Source organism: Oncorhynchus gorbuscha, linkage group LG04, assembly GCF_021184085.1.
Source record: "Oncorhynchus gorbuscha isolate QuinsamMale2020 ecotype Even-year linkage group LG04, OgorEven_v1.0, whole genome shotgun sequence".
Taxonomy (NCBI): Eukaryota; Metazoa; Chordata; class Actinopteri; order Salmoniformes; family Salmonidae; genus Oncorhynchus; species Oncorhynchus gorbuscha.
The window spans coordinates 31486829-31509432 of record NC_060176.1 but is presented as its reverse complement, the minus strand read 5'-3'; the positions used below and the strand labels follow the sequence as shown (position 1 = coordinate 31509432).

Below are 22604 nucleotides of genomic sequence, written 5' to 3'. Positions count from 1 at the left end.
ACCCACGACTGCGTGGCCACGCACGCTCCAACTCAATCATCAAGTTTGCGGACGACACAACAGTGGTAGGCTTGATTACCAACAACGACGAGACGGCCTACAGGGAGTAGGTGAGGGCCCTCGGAGTGTGGTGTCAGGAAAATAACCTCACACTCAACGTCAACAAAACTAAGGAGATGATTGTGGACTTCAGGAAACAGCAGAGGGAACACCCCCCTATCCACATCGATGGAACAGTAGTGGAGAGGGTAGCAAGTTTTATGTTCCTCGGGATACACATCACAGACAAACTGAATTGGTCCACTCACACTGACAGCGTCGTGAAGAAGGCGCAGCAGCGCCTCTTCAACCTCAGGAGGCTGAAGAAATTCGGCTTGTCACCAAAAGCACTCACAAACTTCTACAGATGCACAATCGAGAGCATCCTGGCGGGCTGTATCACCGCCTGGTACGGCAACTGCTCCGCCCTCAACCGTAAGGCTCTCCAGAGGGTAGTGAGGTCTACACAATGCATCACCGGGGGCAAACTACCTGCCCTCCAGGACACCTACACCACCCGATGTTACAGGAAGGCCATAAAGATCATCAAGGACATCAACCACCCGAACCGCTGCCTGTTCACCCCGCTATCATCCAGAAGGCGAGGTCAGTACAGGTGCATCAAAGCTGGGACCGAGAGACTGAAAAACAGCTTCTATCTCAAGGCCATCAGACTGTTAAACAGCCACCACTAACATTGAGTGGCTGCTGCCAACACACTGTCATTGACACTGACCTAACTCCAGCCACTTTAATAATGGGAATTGATGGGAAATGATGTAAATATATCACTAGCCACTTTAAACAATGCTACCTTATATAATGTTACTTACCCTACATTATTCATCTCATATGCATATGTATATACTGTACTCTACATCATCGACTGCATCCTTATGTAATACATGTATCACTAGCCACTTTAACTATGCCACTTTGTTTACTTTGTCTACATACTCATCTCAATTGTATATACTGTACTCGATACCATCTACTGTATGCTGCTCTGTAACATCACTCATTCATATGTCCTTATGTACATATTCTTTATCCCCTTACACTGTGTATAACAGTAGTTTTGGAATTGTTAGTTAGATTACTTGTTGGTTATCACTGCATTGTCGGAACTAGAAGCACAAGCATTTCGCAACACTCGCATTAACATCTGCTAACCATGTGTATGTGACAAATAACATTTGATTTGATTTGATTTGTCAACGTTTAGGCAGGTGACCTTAGTGTTGTTGGGCACAGGGACTATGGTGGTCTGCTTGAAACATGTTATTACAGACTCAGACAGGCAGAGGTTGAAAATGTCAGTGAAGACACTTGCCAGTTGGTTAACGTCTGCTCAAAGCACACATTCTAGTAATCCTTGTGGCCCAGCGGCCTTGTGAATGTTGACCTGTTTAAAGGTCTTTTCTCACATCGGCTGCAGAGAGCGTGATCAAACAGTCGTCCAGAACAGCTGATGCTCTCATGCATGTTTCAGTGTTACTTGCCTCGAAGCGAGCATAGAAGTTATTTAGCTCGTCTGGTAGGCTTGTGTCGCTGGGCAGCTCTCGGCTTTGCTTCCCTTTGTAGTCTGTAATAGATTGCAAGCCCTGCCACATCTGATGAGTGTCGGAGCCGGTGTAGTACGATTCGATCTTAGTCCTGTTTGATGGTTCGTCGGAGGGCATAGCGGGATTTCTTATAAGCTTCCGGGTTTCAGTGCCAGTAATCCATGGTTTCTGGTTGGGGTATGTACGGTATGCAATTATTGATAAAGCCAGTGACTGATATGGTGTACTCCTCAATGGCATTGGAAGAATCCCAGAACATATTCCAGTCTGTGCTAGCAAAACAGTCCTGTAGTTTAGCATCTACTTCATCTGATCACTTCTTTATTGACCGAGTCAGCAGGAATCCGGAGGATAGAGTTATGGTCAGATTTGCCAAATGGAGGGCGAGGGAGAGCTTTGTACGCGTCTCTGTTTGTGGAGTAAAGGTGGTCTAGAATTGTTTTTCCTCTGGTTGCACATTTAACATGTTGATAAAAATGAGGTAAACTGATTTAAGTTTCCCTTCATTAAAGTCCTCGGCTACTAGGAGCGCCGCCTTTGTATGAGCGTTTTCCTGTTTGCTTATGGTGGAATACAGTTTTAGTGCCAGCCTCAGTCTGTGGTGGTATGTAGACATCTATGAAAAATACATATGAAAACTCTCTAGGTATTTTAATTTTGAATGTTACCTTTATTTAACCAGGCAAGTCAGTTAAGCACAAATTCTTATTTTCAATAACGGCCTAGGAACAGTGTGTTAACTGCCTGTTCAGGGGCAGAACGACAGATTTGTACCTTGTCGGCTCGGGGGTTTGAACTTGCAACCTTCCGGTTACATGTCCAACGGTCTAACCACTAGGCTACCCTGCCGCCCCTGTGTGTTCTACAGTGTGGTCTTACAGCTTATGAGATACTCTACCTTAGGCGAGCAAAACTTTAAGACTTCCTTAGATATCGTGCACCAGCTAGTGTTTACAAATATGCATAGGCCCCCGCTCTGTGTCTTACCAGAGGCTGCTGTTCTGTCCTGCCGATAGTGTATAATCCGCCAGTTGTCTGTTCTTAATGTCGTCATTCAGCCACGACTCGATGAAACATAAGATATTACAGTTTTTAAATGTCCTGTTGGTAAGATATATACGTGCTTTCAGTTTGTCCCATTTATTCCCCAGCGATTGAACGTTAGCTAGTAGAATGGAAGGAAAGGGCAGATTAGACACTCGTCGTGTGATCCTCACAAGGCACCCTGATCTCTTTCCGCAAAACCTCTGTTTCCTTTTCAAGCCAATCATGGGGATCTGGGCCTGGTCGGGTGTCTATAGAAGCATATCCCTCCCGTCCGACTCAATGAAGAACTCTTCGTCCAATTTGAGGTCCCAGTTCTGATGTCCAGAAGCTCTTTTCGGTCATAAGAGACGGTAGCAGCAACATTTTGCACAAAACAAGTTACGAACAATGCGAAAAAACAAACAAAATATCGTGGTTGGTTAAGAGCCGATAAAAACGGCAGCCCTCCCCTCCGGCGCCATTTTCCTCCAACATCAACCAATGAGTGGATTACACTGCTATGACATCTAAACAATTACATATAGCCTATAAAATCAACACTGTCCATTTGAAAGTGAATAAGTTATTATGATGATGCAAAGTGTGATGAAGATGCTACTGAGGGTAATAATCATGATAATGATGATGATGATGGTGAAGCTGACTGATCTTTATCTTACCGTGAGGAGCCGTCACCACGTTGCTCTCTAAGCAGCCCTCCACACTCAGGCTCTTGTCTGTGCAGCTACAAAACGGGATGTAAAAAAACCAAAACATTTACCATCAAACTGAGCCTATACTTTCTCACAAACTGAAGATATAAAAGTAAAGCATAGTGATACAAGGTATTTAGTCAATATTCATATAAGACAGCACTCATTATGTATCAATATGATCCCTTCAGGTCATGGCCAATGAAGTAAAATGTTAGGCCTGTTGTTGACGTACTTAATCAGTGGGGGTCCTTGCTGAGGCGTGTCTGTGGGGGCTTTGGGGATCTTGTTAGGGGCTGGGGTGCTGGTGGTCTCTCTGTCTGGTGAGGTTGGCACATAACCTGAGACTAAACAGAGGAACAATGACTAGTGTTTTAAATAAACAGATCACACACAAAACTGGAATGTTGCTTCTCAAAATAAGTTGTTTCTCACACGCACACGCACACGCACACGCACACACACACACACACACACACACACACACACACACACACACACACACACACACACACACACACACACACACACTCACTTGTGGAGCAGGGCCTGCTGTCTGGTTCATCAGGGCAGGCACAGACAAAGCTGTTTGTATTAGCGAAGCAGAGATGAGTACATCCTCCATTATTCACCCCACAGTGGTTAGTGCCTGCATGGAAAAGAAAAGGCTTACTTTGACCTGTTCAACTTTTGCGCCATTTTCACAATGGCACATATAAATCAAATAACATTGTATTGGTCACATACACACTTAGCAGATGTTATTGTGGGTGTAGCGCAATGCTCGTGTTCCCAGCTCCAACAGTGCAGTAGTACCTAACAATTCACAACAATTCACAAATCTAAAAGTACAAGAATGAAACTAAGAAATATATAAATATTAGGACGAGCAATGCTGGAGTGGCATTGACTAAATACAGTAGAATATAATATAGTATATACATATGAGATGAGTAAAGCAGTATGTAAACATTATTAAAGTGACTAGTGCTCCAATATTAAAGTGGCCAGTGATTCCATGTCAATGTATATAGGGCAGCAGCCTCAAAGATGAAGGGTTGAGTAACCGGGTGGTAGCCGGCTTGTGATGGCTATTTAACAGTCCGATGGCATTGAGATAGCTGTTTTTCAGTCTCCTGGTCCCAGATGTAATGCACCTGTACTGACCTCGCGTTCTGGATGGTAATGGGATGAACAGGCAGTGGCTGGGGTTGTTGATGTCCTTGCTGGCCTTACTTTGACATCGGGTGCTGTAGGGCAGGCAGTGTCCCCCCGGTGATGCGTTGGGCAGACCACACCATCCTCTGGAGTGCCCTGCGGATGCGGGTGGTGCAGTTGCCGTACCAGGCGGTGATACAGCCCGACAGGATAATCTCAATTGTGGATCTGTAAAAGTTTGAGGGTCTTAGTGGCCAAGCCAAATTTCTTCTGCCTCCTGAAGTTGAAGAGCCACTGTTGCGCCTTCTTCACCACACACCCTGTGTGGGTGGACCATTTCAGATAGTCTCCACTGTGGTCCCATCAATGTGGATAGCGACGTGCTCCTGCTGCTGTTTACTGAAGTCCACGATCAGCTCTTTCATTTTGTTGACGTTGAGGGAGAGGTTATTTCCCTGCCAACGCTCCACCAGGGCTCTCACCTCCTCCCTGTACACCGTCTCATCATTGTTAGTAATCTGGCCTACTACTGTTGTGTCATCTGCAAACTTGATGATTGACTTGGAGGCATGCGTGGCCATGCAGTCATGGGTGAACAAGGAGTACAGGAGGGGGTTGAGCACGCATCCTTGTGGGGCCCCTGTGTTAAGGATCAGCGAAGCGGAGGTGTTGTTTCCTACCTTCACCACCTGTGGGCAGCTCGTCAGGAAGTCCAGGACCCAGTCGCACAGGGCAGGGTTTAGATCCAGGGCCCCGAGCTTAATGATGAGCTTGGAGGTTACTATGGTGTTGAAGGCTGAGCTATAGTCAATGAACAGCATTCTGATGTAGGTATTCCTCTTGTCCAGATGGGATAGGGCAGTGTGATGGCGATGGCCTTGTCTGTGGATATATTGGGGCGGTAAGCAAATTTAAGTGGGTCTAGGATGTCAGTTAAGGTAGAGGTGAGGTGATCCTTAATTAGACTCTCAAAGCACCTCATGATGACAGAAGTAAGTGCTATGGGGTGATAGTAATTTAGTTCAGTTAACTGTGCTTTCTTGGGTACAGGAAAAATGGTGGACATCTTTAAGCAAGTGGGGAAAGCAGACTGGGATAGGGAGAGATTGAATATGTCAATAAATACTCCAGCCAGCTGGTCTGCGCACGCTCTCAGGATGCTGCTAGGGATGCTGTCTGGGCCGTCAGGGTTAACACGCTTAACACGCTTAAATGTCTTACTCAAGTTAGCCATGGAGAACGAGAGCCCACAGTCCTTGGGAGCGGCCTGCGTTGGTGGCACTGTGTTATCGTCAAAGCGGACGAAGATGATGTTCAGCTTGTCTGGGAGCAAGACGGTGTCCGCAACGTGGCTGGTTTCCCTTTGTAATCCGTGATTGCCTATAGACCCTGCCACATACGTCTCGTGTCTGAGCCGTTGAATTGCAACTCCACTTTGTCTCTGTACTGATGTTTTGCCTGTTTGATTGCCTTACGGAGGGAAAAACTACAGTCTTTGTATTCAACCATATTCCCAGTCATCTTGCCATGGTTAAATGCGGAGGTTCGCACTTTCAGTTTTACGCAAATGCTGCCATCGATCCACGGTTTCTGGTTTGGGTAGGTTTTAATAGTCACCGTGGGTGACATCCCCTATACACTTCCTGATGAACTCTGTCACGTGTTTGTGAAACGTCAATGTTATTCTCAGGTTACCCGGAAAATATCCCAGTCCGGAAAATATCCCAGTCCGTGTTGATAGAACTTTGGTAGCTTTTTCCTCAAATTTATTTTGAGGAAAAGGGTAATGAATTGAGAATCCCCAGCTACAATTCATGTAGCCTCAGGATATGTGGTTTCCAGTTTGCATAATGTTCCTTGAGGGCCATTGTGGTATTGACTTGAGGGGGAATATACACGGCTGTGACTAACATACGTTTTATGCTTAATGAAAGACATGCATATTTCAACCAATACATGCTTAGTGCTATTAGAAATAGCAACAATGTGACTATTACAGAGCAAGAGCAACAGGCGGCAAAAGGAAGTAAAATTGTCAGTTTTGAAAGTCTAGGGTTGAAACAAAATATACCAAAAGGATAAAGAAATAAAAAAAACGTCAGATCTTTTTACCTAATAGTGGCACTACAAACACGCACAAATTCCCCTAGAAACAGCCATTTGAAAACAGCAGGAATTGTGCAACGGCTCCATTTTTCAACATATAGGAATAATATACATATGAGAAGCAAACTGACGTTGCTACCTTCCCTCTAACATAATTAGATTTCCTGTCTGATTCCCAGGTCATTCGCTAAATAGCAGCCCAATCCTAACTTTAACCATTAGTCGGGAAAATGCTAAAATTACTCAAGATCAGCATCTAGAGGCAATATCTCCCTGCTCCCTTACCGCTCTGCCTCTGTGGCGAGACTATGATGATGTCCATGAGGCCCTCCACGTTGGCCAGGACCGTCTCCTTGCTGCGGCCAGTGTGTTTGTCCACACGCTGAATGGACTTAGTCTGCCAGTCCGTCCAGTAGATCCAACGGTCTTGCTGCGAGAGTCGGGAGAAAGGGGTTAGAGGGGAGGACACCGGCTTCAACTGGGGGAACAAAGTAGAGAAAAAGAGAGGAGAGAAAGAAACACAGACGAGGAAGAGAGAGAGGGAGGAAGAAAATGAAGGTCAGAGATGGAGGGAAGTAGAATGTTTTATGGGTCAGTATGAGTGGAGCAGGAGGGAGAGCAAGTGAGGCAGTGAACAAACAATTGAGTGACGGAAGAGTGAGAGAGCAAGTGAGTGGACATGGCAGCCAGGGGGAGGGGTCAGGTAGTTAATTGACAGCTAGAGGGGATACCTGTGTGAGGGCGAAGGGGTGGGACACAGGGCTGATGAGGATTTGCCGGAGCTTTCCGTTTAGGTCAGAACTCTCAATGCGGTCCAGGTGAGCATCCACCCAGAAGATCCTACACACACACACACACACGCAGGAGTTAAACACACACAATCATAGTACATATACATACTAGGCTAAATACTTTGCAGAGATATTAGACAGAGATGAGAGGGATTAAACAGGAATTGACATCAAAGCTATCTATCAAGAGGCCAGAAAACTCCTGTACTGTACTATGATTCACTACACACAGGATTCCCACACCTTCAAAAAACATTAAATTCAAGTACTTTTCAATAACTTTCCAGACCCAATTCCCTCAAATTCAAGGACTCAACATGGCATAGTTTGAGACACGGATTAAGGTTAATTACTGTTACAACACTTAGCATTTTTATAATGAGAGCTAGCAGGCTTTACAGAAGCTCACAAACAACAATTAAAAAGAGAGAGGCTTGAATGTGTGGACACTTCTCAATTGTTCTGTTACAGTGATGGCAGACTATGTGGTCTCTTCCTTTCTCTAACACAGCACAGCAAAACAACATCTTGTGTAAGTTGAGCGATAGAGACAGAGACTTATTTACAAGTTGAAGAGCTAAGTAACTCCTCGTTTATTTCATTAGCACCAGCTTAACACAAAACATGTCGCAGAGCAAAAACAAAAACACATGACAATGAATAAAATGTTTTGCAACAATAAAATATTAGATGAAAATGAAAAAATAAATAATAAATAAAACCTTTCCCCAATAAAACATTTCCCAGACCATTGTGTTCTGGGGTTGTTGGCCTTTTTGGTTCATTTGCTTTTTGTTGTTGATGATTACTTACTCATTGAGTAGTGTTTTGCTCCTTCTCAAACTGTTAAAACAGTGCCAAATCCTTGCATCTTGCTGCTATACCCCTTCATTTGCTTTTCAGGACATTCACTTTTTCGTTGAGTAGTGTTTCTATTTCAGCTATTTGTGCTTTAAAAAAAATCTTCAGCACCCTTTCTCAGGCTATTAGACTTGGCAATAAGAGTGAGGTTTCCTGTGCTCTCCGCGTTGAGTGCAAATTTGTCTGCTGAGGTCTCGAGAGCATTTATGTCATCTGTCATTTATGTCATTCTTTTCTTCCCTTTAAGTTAATCTATTTCATCTATAAGGTCTTTTCTCTTTCTGTTTTTTTTGCTCATCCATTCTTCTCTGTCTGTTCTTCTTGATGTGTCACATACCTCTGCCTTGCAGATGCAAGGTGAGAGTAAGACAGTAAGAGGAGTTGGTGGCAAGTTCTCCTTGATTTCTGAGCTCGCTGTCCTTTGACATATACTCGTAAAAATGTGTCCACGCTGTCTTGGACAGTGAGAGACAGAATAACAACAACAAAAATCCAGAAAAACGCATTTCAAAAATGTTATAAATTGATTTGCATTTTAATGAGGGAAATAAGACTGATAGACTGATCATTTCTTTGTCAGTGGGCAAATGTACAAAATCAGCAGGGGATCAAATACCCCCCCCCCTCCCCTCACTGTACATAGCATGCAGTACACTGTCAGCTTTCCACTCTGTTTCTTCCACTCCCTTCTGAAATGCTCCTTGTACAATATGGAGACGGCAACTGCCAATGTTTATAAGGTGTACATTAAAATCTAGGAGGGTCTTCTCAACCTTTGAGTAAAATGACCTATTTACATTTGGTCCATCCAGGAGATCTGAACCATGTTTTCCTTGGTAGATCTTCGGTGCTCTTCTTATAGACCGCTTTAAGGTCCAATGTCCCATACATTTAGAATCATAAAATCTCATCCCAACTTTGTCCTCATCCCATAAATGGACGTGAAAGTCACACTGCTTTGACTGAGTTTTTCTGTTCAGGCTCATCAAAGAGAAGTACATAGTCCTCCTCCCCAGCAGACAGTTTTTTAGACAACAAGTGCTTGAAATGAGGAGCCAAGCTATGCACACACAGCTGGACTTTGCTGCCCTGCATGCGAAGGTCTTGGCTATTGCACTGTCTGGGAACATCGCTGAGAACAGCACACCTAAGAGTAAAAAAGAAGAAGATTGAAACCAAACACTTATTTCTGTTTCTAGCCTGTGTGTGAACCTATGTGTGTCACAGAGAGAGAATATGAAATATGAAAACAAACATAACATGTTCCTAAAAATCATTTAATGTTACAGGTGACAGTTTGTAAACCATGCCACTCACCCCCATCATATTCAGACACCACAATGTCTCAGCCCTCAATGTGTCCTCTTTGGGAACGCCAGTTATGATGGAGGTGGTGACTGTGGTAGTAGTTTCAAGATTGAAGATTGTCTAGGTGGTGATGTCAATGATGACTTTTTCACATAGATCAATTGAGTTGGAGCTGTAAGAAAATAAGTGTCCAAGTCTGATGAATGACTAGCTAGCTTGCTAATGTTAGCTAGCATTAATCATGAAACGTTGTCACTAACAACTCTAGTGAACGTCCTATAACTAAATGTAAACTTCACCTAACGTCATTTATTTTAAATGTTCACTGTCCAGCTCTGCTTGCTGCAAGTTGGCTAATGTAACGTTAACACATTAGCTAACTTTAGCAAGCTAGCACTATTGTCAGGTGTGATTCTGTGGGAGAACTGACTGAGACATCTAGATAACGTTAGCTAACAACAACATAGAAAACGTTAATTTGACCGAATAATTCTGTAACGTTAAAGTTAATTTACACAACCATGCAGAGACGGAATAATCTAGCTAACTAAGTAACGTTAATAACTAAGTATGGTTGTTGTATTCCTTTCTATATTACCAGGGGTAGGACCTACCTGCTTTTAACTTGCAGATGGCCGTCCTGTGTGGTGGTCCAGCAGCATGGCTTGTCACAGCTGCTTCGTCCATGGCGTGAACTTTAATTGATTTGCTGCAGGCTCTGCATCGGGCCATATGGATGTCCCACTGATCATTAACACGCCAGTGTTTGTAAATGTCTTTGGCGAGCCACGAGTCCTGGAATTGACATTTTCCAGGCATAGCTGAAGGTTCGCTTAACGTTACATGGAAGCCAAACTGGCTGCTAGTGTGCGCCATCGTGCATACATTTATTTTGACCCCCCACACCAAACGCGATCACGACATGCAGGTTAAATTATCAAAACAAACTCTGAACCAATTATATTAATTTGGGGACAGGTCAAAAAGCATTAAAAATTTATGGCAATTTAGCTAGTTAGCTTGCACTTGCTAGCTAATTTGTCCTGGGATATAAACATTGAGTTGTTATTTTACCTGAAATGCACAAGGTCCTCTACTCCGCCAATTAATCCATACAAATAGTTTCTAGTCATCTCTCTTCCTTCCAGGCCTTTTCTTCTCTTGACTTTATATTGCGATTGGCAACTTTCATAAATTAGGTACATTACCGCCACTGACCTCGTTTGTCTTTCAGTCACCCACGTGGGTTTAACCAATAAGGAGATGGCATGTGGGTACCTTCTTCTATAAACCAATGAGGAGATGGGAGAGGCAGGACTTCCAGCGTGATCTGCATCAGAAATGGAACTGATTTCTATTTTAGTCCTTGGCAACGCAGACGCTCGTTAGCGCAGTCGAGCATTGTGGGTGCAATAATTGAATAACATAGATTTATACGCTTATTTTGCGACGCGAGCAGTGTGGTCAGCCTGTTAGGTTTCTCGCTTGCTTGCCGCTGTTCAACCTGGATCATTCGACTTCAATTACTTATGCACGCAAGTGCAGACAGTTGAACGTAAGCCTATTACTAACGTTAAGTAAAAATATATATTTTTTAAATACCTTAAATTTCTATTCATGCACAAGTTATATAAATTCAAGCACTTTAAATAACCTTGATTTTTTCTCTCAAATTCACAAACTTTCAAGGATTTCAAGGACCCGTGGGAACCATGTATACAAAACAGAATGTTCTGCAGAAAATAATTAGATTTTCTCGACTGAGATCTGCTTTGCATTTGTCACACTCTCCCTCCCGCTCCCTCTGTAGGTTGACATTTATTGGGATAAGTCTTGTCCTGGAGGCAGAACTGAGCAATTTCTGCTAGATGGGCCAACTGCAATGTCAAATTTGTCTTTATTGTAAAAATGTATGAAAACAAAACTTTGCTTTTTGGTCTTAATTTAAGGGGTTAGGGTTAACAGTGTGGTTAAGGTTAGAGTTAAGGCTAGGCAGATAATATGACTTTTTGGCTGTGCCAGCTAGTGACCAAGGCTGCAGCAAGGCTGCCTCCAGAACAAGATTTATCATGAAAAACACTAACCTGCGCTCCCTCTCTCCCTCCCTACCATTCCCTCTCTCTCCTGTATCTCTGTCTGTCATTCCCTTATTCCCTCCCTCCCTACCACTCCCTCGCTCTCTCCTTTATCTCTGTCTGTCATTCCCTTATTCCCTCCCTCCCTACCACTCCCTCTCTCTTCTTTATCTCTGCCTGTCACTCCCTCCCTCCCTCCCTCCCTCCCTCCCTCCCTCCCTCCCTCCCTCCCTCCCTCCCTCCCTCCCTCCCTCCCTCCCTCCCTCCCTCCCTCCCTCCCTCCCTGTCAGTCCCCTATTCCCTGCCTGTCTCCATTCCCCTCCCTTCCACTCTCTCGCTCTAACCTGCGTGTGTCGTAGTCCAGTGTGAGTCCGTTGGGCCAGCCCAGGTCTGTGTTAATCAGAACTTTACGGTCTGATCCGTCTAGGTGTGCCCGCTCAATCTTAGCAATGTGACCCCAGTCTGTCCAGAACAGGTACCTAGGGAGACCAATGAAACAATGACAACCCAGTTCCCGCACCCCCACCCCCCACACACACACAAACACACTTACAAACGCCCACAAAACCAATCTCTTCCACTATACCCTTCCACCCTCTTCCCTCAACCTTAACACTTCCCCCCTCTATTCCACCTTCTCTCCCCCTCTCACCCTTTGCTGGGAAACACAGCGATGGCCCTGGGTTCATCCAGGCTGTTGTTGACTAGTACTTTGCGGCTGGTCCCGTCCAGTCGGGCCACCTCAATGGTGTTGCGACCTGTGTCCGTCCAGTACATATTCCTGGTCACCCAGTCCACAGCCAGACCATCAGTAGTCTTCAGACCCTGGCTTATCACTGTCTCCATCCCTGTACCATCCAGGTTGGCCCGTCTGACCAGCACAGGAGAAGTTAAGTCAAACAATGAATGAATCAATCAGCAAATCAATTAGTTATATCATTTATTAAATCAAATCCTATTGCTCAAATACATTAATTGCAAAGTGTTAAAACCCCAAATAGTAAGAAAAAGTGACAGTGACAAGGATGAATTCCATGTGTGGGAATGCATGCTCCCCTTACCCATCTGTCTATCGCCTCCTTTGAATTCCATGCTGTCACAGTTACCAGCCCTTTCAAGCTTAACATCCTTATCATTTATCGCCCTCCAGGTTCCGTCGGAGAGTTCATCAATGAGCTTGATGCCTTGATAAGCTCCTTTCCTGAGGACGGCTCACCTCTCACAGTTCTGGGCGACTTTAACCTCCCCACGTCTACCTTTGACTCATTCCTCTCTGCCTCCTTCTTTCCACTCCTCTCCTCTTTTGACCTCACCCTCTCCCCCTACTCACAAGGCAGGCAATACGCTCGACCTCATCTTTACTAGATGCTGTTCTTCCACTAACCTCATTGCAACTCCCCTCCAAGTCTCCGACCACTACCTTGTATCCTTTTCCCTCTCGCTCTCATCCAACACCTCCCACACTGCCCCTACTCGGATGGTATCGCGCCGTCCCAACCTTCGCTCTCTCTCCCCCGCTACTCTCTCCTCTTCCATCCTATCATCTCTTCCCTCCGCTCAAACCTTCTCCAACCTATCTCCTGATTCTGCCTCCTCAACCCTCCTCTCCTCCCTCTCTGCATCCTTTGACTCTCTATGTCCCCTATCCTCCAGGACGGCTCGGTTCTCCCCTCCCGCTCCGTGGCTCGATGACTCATTGCGAGCTCACAGAACAGGCCTCCGGGCAGCCGAGCGGAAATGGAGGAAAACTCGCCTCCCTGCGGACCTGGCATCCTTTCACTCCCTCCTCTCTACATTTTCCTCCTCTGTCTCTGCTGCTAAAGCCACTTTCTACCACGCTAAATTCCAAGCATCTGCCTCTAACCCTAGGAAGCTCTTTGCCACCTTCTCCTCCCTCCTGAATCCTCCTCCCCCCTCCTCCCTCTCTGCAGACGACTTCGTCAACCATTTTGAAAAGAAGGTCGACGACATCCGATCCTCGTTTGCTAAGTCAAACGACACCGCTGGTTCTGCTCACACTGCCCTACCCTGTGCTCTAACCTCTTTCTCCCCTCTCTCTCCAGATGAAATCTCGCGTCTTGTGACGGCCGGCCGCCCAACAACCTGCCCGCTTGACCCTACCCCCTCCCCTCTTCTCCAGACCATTTCCGGAGACCTTCTCCCTTACCTCACCTCGCTCATCAACTCATCACTGACCGCTGGCTACGTCCCTTCCGTCTTCAAGAGAGCGAGAGTTGCACCCCTTCTGAAAAAACCTACACTCGATCCCTCCGATGTCAACAATTACAGACCAGTATCCCTTCTTTCTTTTCTCTCCAAAACTCTTGAACGTGCCGTCCTTGGCCAGCTCTCCCGCTATCTCTCTCTGAATGACCTTCTTGATCCAAATCAGTCAGGTTTCAAGACTAGTCATTCAACTGAGACTGCTCTCCTCTGTATCACGGAGGCGCTCCGCACTGCTAAAGCTAACTCTCTCTCCTCTGCTCTCATCCTTCTAGACCTATCGGCTGCCTTCGATACTGTGAACCATCAGATCCTCCTCTCCACCCTCTCCGAGTTGGGCATCTCCGGCGCGGCCCACGCTTGGATTGCGTCCTACCTGACAGGTCGCTCCTACCAGGTGGCGTGGCGAGAATCTGTCTCCTCACCACGCGCTCTCACCACTGGTGTCCCCAGGGCTCTGTGCTAGGCCCTCTCCTATTCTCGCTATACACCAAGTCACTTGGCTCTGTCATAACCTCACATGGTCTCTCCTATCATTGCTATGCAGACGACACACAACTAATCTTCTCCTTTCCCCCTTCTGATGACCAGGTGGCGAATCGCATCTCTGCATGTCTGGCAGACATATCAGTGTGGATGACGGATCACCACCTCAAGCTGAACCTCGGCAAGACGGAGCTGCTCTTCCTCCCAGGGAAGGACTGCCCGTTCCATGATCTCGCCATCACGGTTGACGACTCCATTGTGTCCTCCTCCCAGAGCGCTAAGAACCTTGGTGTGATCCTGGACAACACCCTGTCGTTCTCAACCAACATCAAGGCGGTGGCCCGTTCCTGTAGGTTCATGCTCTACAACATCCGCAGAGTACGACCCTGCCTCACACAGGAAGCGGCGCAGGTCCTAATCCAGGCACTTGTCATCTCCCGTCTGGATTACTGCAACTCGCTGTTGGCTGGGCTCCCTGCCTGTGCCATTAAACCCCTTCAACTCATCCAGAACGCCGCAGCCCGTCTGGTGTTCAACCTTCCCAAGTTCTCTCACGTCACCCCGCTCCTCCGTTCTCTCCACTGGCTTCCAGTTGAAGCTCGCATCCGCTACAAGACCATGGTGCTTGCCTACGGAGCTGTGAGGGGAACGGCACCTCAGTACCTCCAGGCTCTGATCAGGCCCTACACCCAAACAAGGGCACTGCGTTCATCCACCTCTGGCCTGCTCGCCTCCCTACCACTGAGGAAGTACAGTTCCCGCTCAGCCCAGTCAAAACTGTTCGCTGCTCTGGCCCCCCAATGGTGGAACAAACTCCCTCACGACGCCAGGACAGCGGAGTCAATCACCACCTTCCGGAGACACCTGAAACCCCACCTCTTTAAGGAATACCTAGGATAGGATAAGTATTCCCTCCCCCCCCGCCCCTTTAAGATTTAGATGCACTATTGTAAAGTGACTGTTCCACTGGATGTCAGAAGGTGAATGCACCAATTTGTAAGTCGCTCTGGATAAGAGCGTCTGCTAAATGACTTAAATATAATGTAATGTAAATGTGTGTGATTAAGAGTTTATTTATTGTGTGTGTGTATACACTGAGTATATAAAACATTAAGAACACCTTTTTACATGAAATAGACTGACCAGGTGAATCCAGTTGAAAGCTATGATCCCTTATTGATGTCACTTGTTAAATCCACTTCAATCAGTGTAGATGAATGTTTAAGAAGGATTTTTAAGCATTGAGACATGGATTGTGTATGTGTGCCATTCAGACGATGACTGGGCAAGACACAAGATTTGAACGGGGTATGGTAGTAGGTGCCAGGCGCACCGGTTTGAGTGTGTCAAGAACTGCAACACTGCTGGGTTTTTCACGCTCAACAGTTTTGTGTGTATCAAGAATGGTCCACCACCCAAAGGACATCCAGCCAACGGCTGGCCTGTGGTCGAAAACAGGTCATTGATGAAAGAGGACAAATGAGGCAGACACAAATTGTGCAGAGCAACAGACGGACTAGTTAGTCAACTGACAGTTCAGTACAACATTGGTCCCCAAAGACCATCAAATAATGCACAACTCGTTGTACCTTGACACGAATTGGGCATGGCAGCCGAAGACCTTGCAGAGTTCCACTTATTTCAGCAAAAAACAAGAAACCGCGGTTGCAGTGGGCTAAGGGACAAAAACACTGAAGAGTTAAAAAAACATTGCCTGGTCTGATGAATCCCGGTTCCTGTTATTTCACGCTGATGGGAGGACTAGGGTATTTGGAAAACCACATGAGTATATGCATCCATCATGCTGCTTTTCAACATTGCAGGCTGGTGGTGGTGGTGTGGGGTGTGTTTTCATGGCACACACTGGGTCCCTTGATAAAAGCGGAGCTACGTTTGAATACCACAGGATATCTGAACAACATTGCCAATCAGGTACATCCCTTCATGGCAGCTGTGTATCCATCTGCCCCATGCCACAAGGTTAGGATTGTCAAGGAATGGTTCCACAAACATGACAGTGAATTCAGCTTACTGCAGTGGCCTGCCCAGTCACCAGATCTCAATCCAATTGAGCATCCCGTGGGATGAGATGTAACAATCTATTTGGTGTAGAGATACACTACCAGCCAACTTGACATAACTTTGGGAAGCATTAGGCTGCATCCCTGTGGAACACTTTTGACACCTTATAGAGTCAATGAATTGAGGCTGTTCTGAGGGCAAAAGGAGGTGCAACTCAATATTAGGAAGGTGTTCCTAATGTTTTGTGCACTCAGTGTATATTGTGTGTGAGCGTGTCTTTTTAGCATACCTGATAACATCCAGGCTGACATCGGTGTAGTACAGCTTCCCGTCCACGCTGTCGTAGTCCAGTGAGATGACGTTTTGCAGCTCAGGCACGGGCACATGCACATCTGTGTGGTCATTTGTGTCCAGGGAGATGCGTCGCACGCTGACCCGGTTGGAGAAGAGCAGGTAGGTCTCGGGGGAGTCGTCACATGACCTGGCATCCCCCTTGAGGAGGATGCCGGTGGGACAGGCACAGGAAGTACCGTTGGGGCGGGGCAGACACAGGTGGCTACAGCCCCCGTTCCTTCGACCACACTTATTGAAACCTGGAGGGGGAGAGATGGTGTGTAAGAGAGAGAGAGAAAGAAGCAAACCAAGTCAAACGTATGTTGCAGGTACAGAAATAGGGGTAGCAGCAGCATATGTATGGGTTTCATTACATTGCCATTACATACAGGCAACTGATTCCATTGAAAGTGAAGTGAGAGAGGGAAGACTAACAATAGATAATACAGGGGATAAAGGGAGGACAGCAAACGTGTAAGTAAGTGCCACGCAATTCCAAACACACACCAACCAAACAACCTTCCCAGATTTTTTGCAGTGTGTGATTTTCTAAAATGAAATGATCACAAGTAAGGTCACTCCCATATAATTCTATGGTCATGCCCACTAAGGCCAACTTTGAATGGTTGATGTACCAGGCTTTTATGTGACATGCGCAATAGCCTGGGGACGAGGTTAAACCAATGCGAACCCCTACCCACACCTTCCTCTCTGCTGCTCAGAGGCCAGTGTGCCATTCGTACACTCACCCAGTGGCTTCTCTCTATCCACGGCCTGTATGTCCATGAGCCCGGGCAGGTTGCTGCGCACGGTGATGGTGTTGGCGCCGGTGGTTTTGTCAGCCCGCTGGATGCTGCGGCTCTGCCAGTCGGTCCAGTAGATGTGTGGTCCTAGTAGGGTCAGACCGTACGGGTGCTGAACCGGGGATACCAGGGTACGGCGGTTCAGCCCATTCAGGTCTGCCGCCTCGATGCGCTACGGGAGGGAAAAACTTAGTTAATTCATTGACTCAATAGGCCGGTTTTCCAGACACAGAATAAGCCTAGTCCTGGATTTGAAAAACTTCTTCAATGAAGATTCTCCATTCTTCTTCTCCAATAAGAACACAGAATTGTCATTTCAGTGGCAAAATGCTTTTGCTATGGTGTGTCCTACTTTAAACATGACCCAGCTGTGGAACAAAAGCCTGCACACTCTGTATCTCTCAGGATTGTTTGACCTCTGCTTTAGCTTTTCGGGACAGGGCGACTGACCTCTGTGTGTGCGTCAGCCCACAGTAGCTGTGAGCCGGCACTGTCGATGGCCAGTCCGTTGGGCCAGCCAAGGTTGTTACTGATCAGAACCAAACGGTCTGAGCCATCCATCGCTGACCGCTCCAGCTTAGCATGCTCCCCCCAGTCTGTCCAGTACATATACCTGGAGGAGAGCGAGAGAGAAATGAATGTCACACCGGAAGTCGTTAGTAGACTGACAAAGGAGGGCTAACTATTTCCCAATCTAGGCTGTTTAGAAAGTAAATTCCTTGGGTGTAATTCGACTTTTATTGACCTGCAAACAAAAATACCTAAAACACACAGGACCGAACTCTCTCACAGTCTGCATATGATTATCCAGTACATTGATAGTAAAAATTACATTTGAATTTAAAAACAAGTGCAAAATCAGCACTTTGAGCTAAACACACTGCTGTGCACAGTGAACCTGTTAGCCAAACTCCTTACCCCATCTCGTGGTAGAGGGCGATGGCTCGCGGGCTGTCCAGGTTCTGCCAGATCAGAACCTTCCTCATGGAGCCGTCCAGGTTGGCCACCTCTATCCGGTTTGTTCCGGTGTCCGTCCAGTAGATCTTGCGACCCACCGCATCCACCGCCAGACCATCAGTGGTCATCAGACCTGGAGAGCGAGAGAAAAAGAGAGGAAGAAGGAAGAAAGGAAAATAAAGAAATAAAGAAAGAGTATAAAGAAATAAAGAAAGAGTGGAAGAAAAGGAGCGAATGAGATAAAGTTAGGGAGAAGAGAGAGGATTAGAGGAAGTGAGAGAAGGGTATGTAGAAGAATAGAAGTTAAAATATTTCAGTGCTACATGTCATTTGTTTTACAATATAGATGAATATTCCTCTGTAATACAGCAGATAGACAAAAAAGACACTAGCCTATCTGTAATATGATTCAGATACTGTATGTTTTGATTTCCGAAATAAAGTTGATTGATTATTTCCCTCACCTGTAGCGATGATATCCTCATGAGCTGTCCCATTGATGTTAGCTCTACTCACCTTCTTCAGTGTGCTGTCTGACCAGTACACTTTACCTGCAGGGGGCAGTAGACACACACACAAGGTTACAAAGACATACGGTTAGTCACTGTTTCACCTCCACATCAGTGGAGGCTCCTCAGAGGAGGAAGGGAAGGATCATCCTCCTCAATGAAGTTCATAAAAAATTTAAATAGTTATCCATTATAGATAAAAGTATACTAACTATATTTACGTCACCAGTGAACCAGTGACGTGAATATAGTTAGTATAGTTTTTAATTAATAGTTCTAAAAATAATTTAAAACACACAATGCAATGAAGGTCTACAGTCGCCTCAGAAGTAGCCAGAGGACAGCTACAGTAGATTCCGTCCTCCTCTGGGAACACGGACCTCAATTCAAAATCTGGGAGGCTCATGGTTCTCACTCCCTTCCATAGACTTACACAGTAATTATGACAACTTCCGGAGGACGCCCATCAATCTATCAGAGCTCTTGCTGCAAGAACTGACATGTTGTCCACCCAATCAAAGGAGAACAAATACATTTCTTCATAAATTATATTATACAACGAGCAAAGTGATCATGCTGTTTGTATGTGGCTGCTGTGAAAGTGAACTGTGTGTGCGTGCAGGTGATCAGGGGTGTATTTTATTCTGCCGATTCTGTTGAAAAAGGTTTTTAAACAGAAGCAAACAGAACAAAACGGGGATCAACATACCTGAACTTGTCCAATAGAAACTCTTATTTGCAACTGCTTGACAAATGATTACACCCTAGATCAGCTAGATGTAGGGAAGAGTGTGCAAGGCAGTATTGAATCAGTCATTCACTGTCTGTCACCTTGATTACTAAAACATTTATCTCAACCTATGTGTGGTAAACTTTCATTCATAGGATACATTGTAGCAACCTCATGATGGCTATTGGTAAGATTTTTGTATCATGTACTAGCCTAAACCTATTGATGTTAAATTGAGCTGGATGAATGAAATGTGAATGACAGTCATCCAATACACTGTAATAGAAATAAGGCCATGCTCAATGAAAAAATGTTTTGCTCCCTCATCTTAAATGGCACTGACCACTACTGGTGCACATTCAGATCACAATTAAAAAATGACACTTTTTTGTCAAAGGACACTGATGATGAAGCCTTTTCGGGCGAAACGTCTGGTCTGAAAGATTGAATACATTTTTATTTATATTTACTGCAAAACCTAAGTGCAGACCTTCCTAATTTTCCTCTTCATACCACAGAGATTACAGAAAACACACATACACACCCTCTTTAGGGTCCACTCCAATGGCGATGGTGTTTTTCATGGATCTGTTGACAGCCAACACCACATCAGCAAAGTAGGGGATGTCCAGAGAGACCATCCTGATATCAGTCCGCCGTGCAAAGATCAGGAAACTACTCATCCCTACAACCAAGACACAACACTGTCAGTATGGAGAGTACAGGTTATGGAATAAAACCACCTTATATTTTGGATTATGATGAGGTTATACAGTTGAACTAAGCTTATGAGGCATTTGTAAGTGATATTCTTTAAGAATCAACGGGCTGTAAATACTGTATCGCAGCTTGGGCCTTGACGGTGAAGGTAGTAATTAAAGGGATGTCAGCAGTAACGTTTTCAAGATAGAGCACTTACAGTACAAAGAAAAGAGTGTGACGATAATGCAAAACACATTATTATCACAGTAAGATTTTTACTGAAAGTGCTCCATCTTGAAAACTTTACTGCTGACATGCACACTTGTTGGGACCATATCAACAGCGTACTAATGAACAAAATACTAAACTATGTTTTTTTTCTCTCCTTTAAATCAAGATGAGACAATTTTTTATTTTTTATTAATCAAACATTGTTATCAATCTACTTGTGGTATCTTGGAAGACATCAATATCTCTGTGGTTAATTGTGTTAAGGTGATGAGATACATGGTATAGTGTTGCTTTTGTTCTTGTTTTTTTAACCTTTATTTTACCAAGTAGTCATACTGAGACCAAGGTCTCTTTTAAAGAGCCCTGAATTTCAGAAAATACAAAATGCAAAAGAAACAGAACAAGGTCATAAAACATGAACAAATTCATCAGTAATAAATTGCCCCAGAGGCAATTTAGAAAAAAACTTAGAAAACATTTAGAAAACATCCAATGTACCATGGGTTGTTGTACAATGGGTGCTAGTAGTATAATAATATTATATTGTTGCTATGCTACCGTGTGTGCAGGTCTTTCCGTCCAGCTGAAGGTTGATGCCAGTAGGACAGGTACAGCTGGAGCCTTTTGTGGGTGGAGCCAACAGACACAGGTGACTGCAGCCCCCATTATTCACCGCACAAGGTGTCCGCACTAGAGAGTGAGGAACAGAGGGGGGAGAGAGCGCAATATATAATTATTCAACATAAAAACGTAAGATGATAGTTAGTATATGTTGCCCACTCACAAACTATTGCAACAATGACATATGTGTCTCACTCATTTAACAGTTGAGAGTTTAAAAAGGATCTCAAACACAATTTAACCATGCGCTCTGGACTAGAGCCTCCATGGCCATGGGTTCTGTGCAGCAGGTTGAACGTTTGACATCCATACTTATCAGTGCTGCTTCAGCCTGGTATGAGCCCCAGGTGGTTTTTGCCCTCTGAACCACATATCTAGGATCAGTTTACCTGGCCTCTAATCTCGCTAGCGACAGGGAGGGACACAGGTGGGTGGGGGTCTAGTATCTTGTCACAAAATACTCAGAGGGTCAACAGGGCGCACACACACACACACACACACACACACACACACACACACACACACACACACACACACACACACACACACACACACACACACACACACACACACACACACACACACACACACACACACACACACACACACACACACACACACCGGTGGTGCGGTAGCGGTGGAACATGTGAATATCCATGAGGTTCTCCAGGTTCTCGGCGAGTGTCTGTCGTCCCAGGCCAGTCATTTTGTTGGCACACTGGATGCTCTTTGACTGCCAGTCTGTCCAATAGAGCTTCTCCTCATGCAGAGTCAGCCCAAAGGGATGGGGCAACTGACTGCCAATCAACACCTGGATACCAATGGAGGGGAGGGGGGAATAAAAATATTAGTCAGTCTTCTGATTCACAGAGTAAAAACTCTCACTTGATTAAATACCCATCCAATATACAAAAATAGTTTGAAAATAAGCTAAAACTTGTAAAGACTATCTCTTCAAGACCAACTCACCTGTCTGTCTGAGCCATCAAAGTTGCCAAACTCGATGGTCTTCATCCCGGCGTCGGCCCAGTACAGGCGCTGTGTTTGGTAGTCAATTGCCAGTCCGTTAGGCCATGTCAGGTTGGAAGAGATGATGACGATACGGCTGGATGCGTCCATCCCTGCCTGCTCTATCTTAGGACTCACACCCCAGTCTGTCCAGTACATATATCTATAGTACTCAGGGAAAATCATGTATCAGTAAACTGTACATGTATGTGGTATGCACAATTCATCTGTATACTGTATGTTCAGATTAGTTGTCAGTGGTAAACAACAAAGTCCATGCAGCGCTAACTTTTTGGGAGGACTCTATTGAACTGCTGGAAAAAAAGGTGCGTTTACA

General features: G+C 45.3%; 1 protein-coding gene across 4 annotated transcripts in view; it reads right to left on the bottom strand.

Moving 5' to 3' along the window:
* lrp4 (low density lipoprotein receptor-related protein 4) overlaps positions 1 to 22604 on the bottom strand; it is a 242510-nt gene that overhangs the window by 14718 nt on the left and 205188 nt on the right. For 3 of the 4 annotated variants that reach the window (XM_046346503.1, XM_046346501.1, XM_046346504.1), the window contains 16 exons: positions 22229 to 22430; positions 21881 to 22070; positions 21197 to 21328; positions 20250 to 20390; positions 18931 to 19017; positions 18428 to 18599; positions 17960 to 18122; positions 17456 to 17681; positions 16663 to 16966; positions 12295 to 12513; positions 11987 to 12121; positions 7339 to 7447; positions 6893 to 7085; positions 3879 to 3992; positions 3579 to 3690; positions 3311 to 3375 (listed from right to left, as the gene is read on the bottom strand). In XM_046346503.1, the coding sequence (XP_046202459.1) occupies positions 3311 to 3375; positions 3579 to 3690; positions 3879 to 3992; positions 6893 to 7085; positions 7339 to 7447; positions 11987 to 12121; positions 12295 to 12513; positions 16663 to 16966; positions 17456 to 17681; positions 17960 to 18122; positions 18428 to 18599; positions 18931 to 19017; positions 20250 to 20390; positions 21197 to 21328; positions 21881 to 22070; positions 22229 to 22430 (2564 nt within the window). The remainder of the gene's footprint in view (positions 1 to 3310; positions 3376 to 3578; positions 3691 to 3878; positions 3993 to 6892; positions 7086 to 7338; positions 7448 to 11986; positions 12122 to 12294; positions 12514 to 16662; positions 16967 to 17455; positions 17682 to 17959; positions 18123 to 18427; positions 18600 to 18930; positions 19018 to 20249; positions 20391 to 21196; positions 21329 to 21880; positions 22071 to 22228; positions 22431 to 22604) is intronic. The other variant, XM_046346502.1, reaches the window with a different exon arrangement.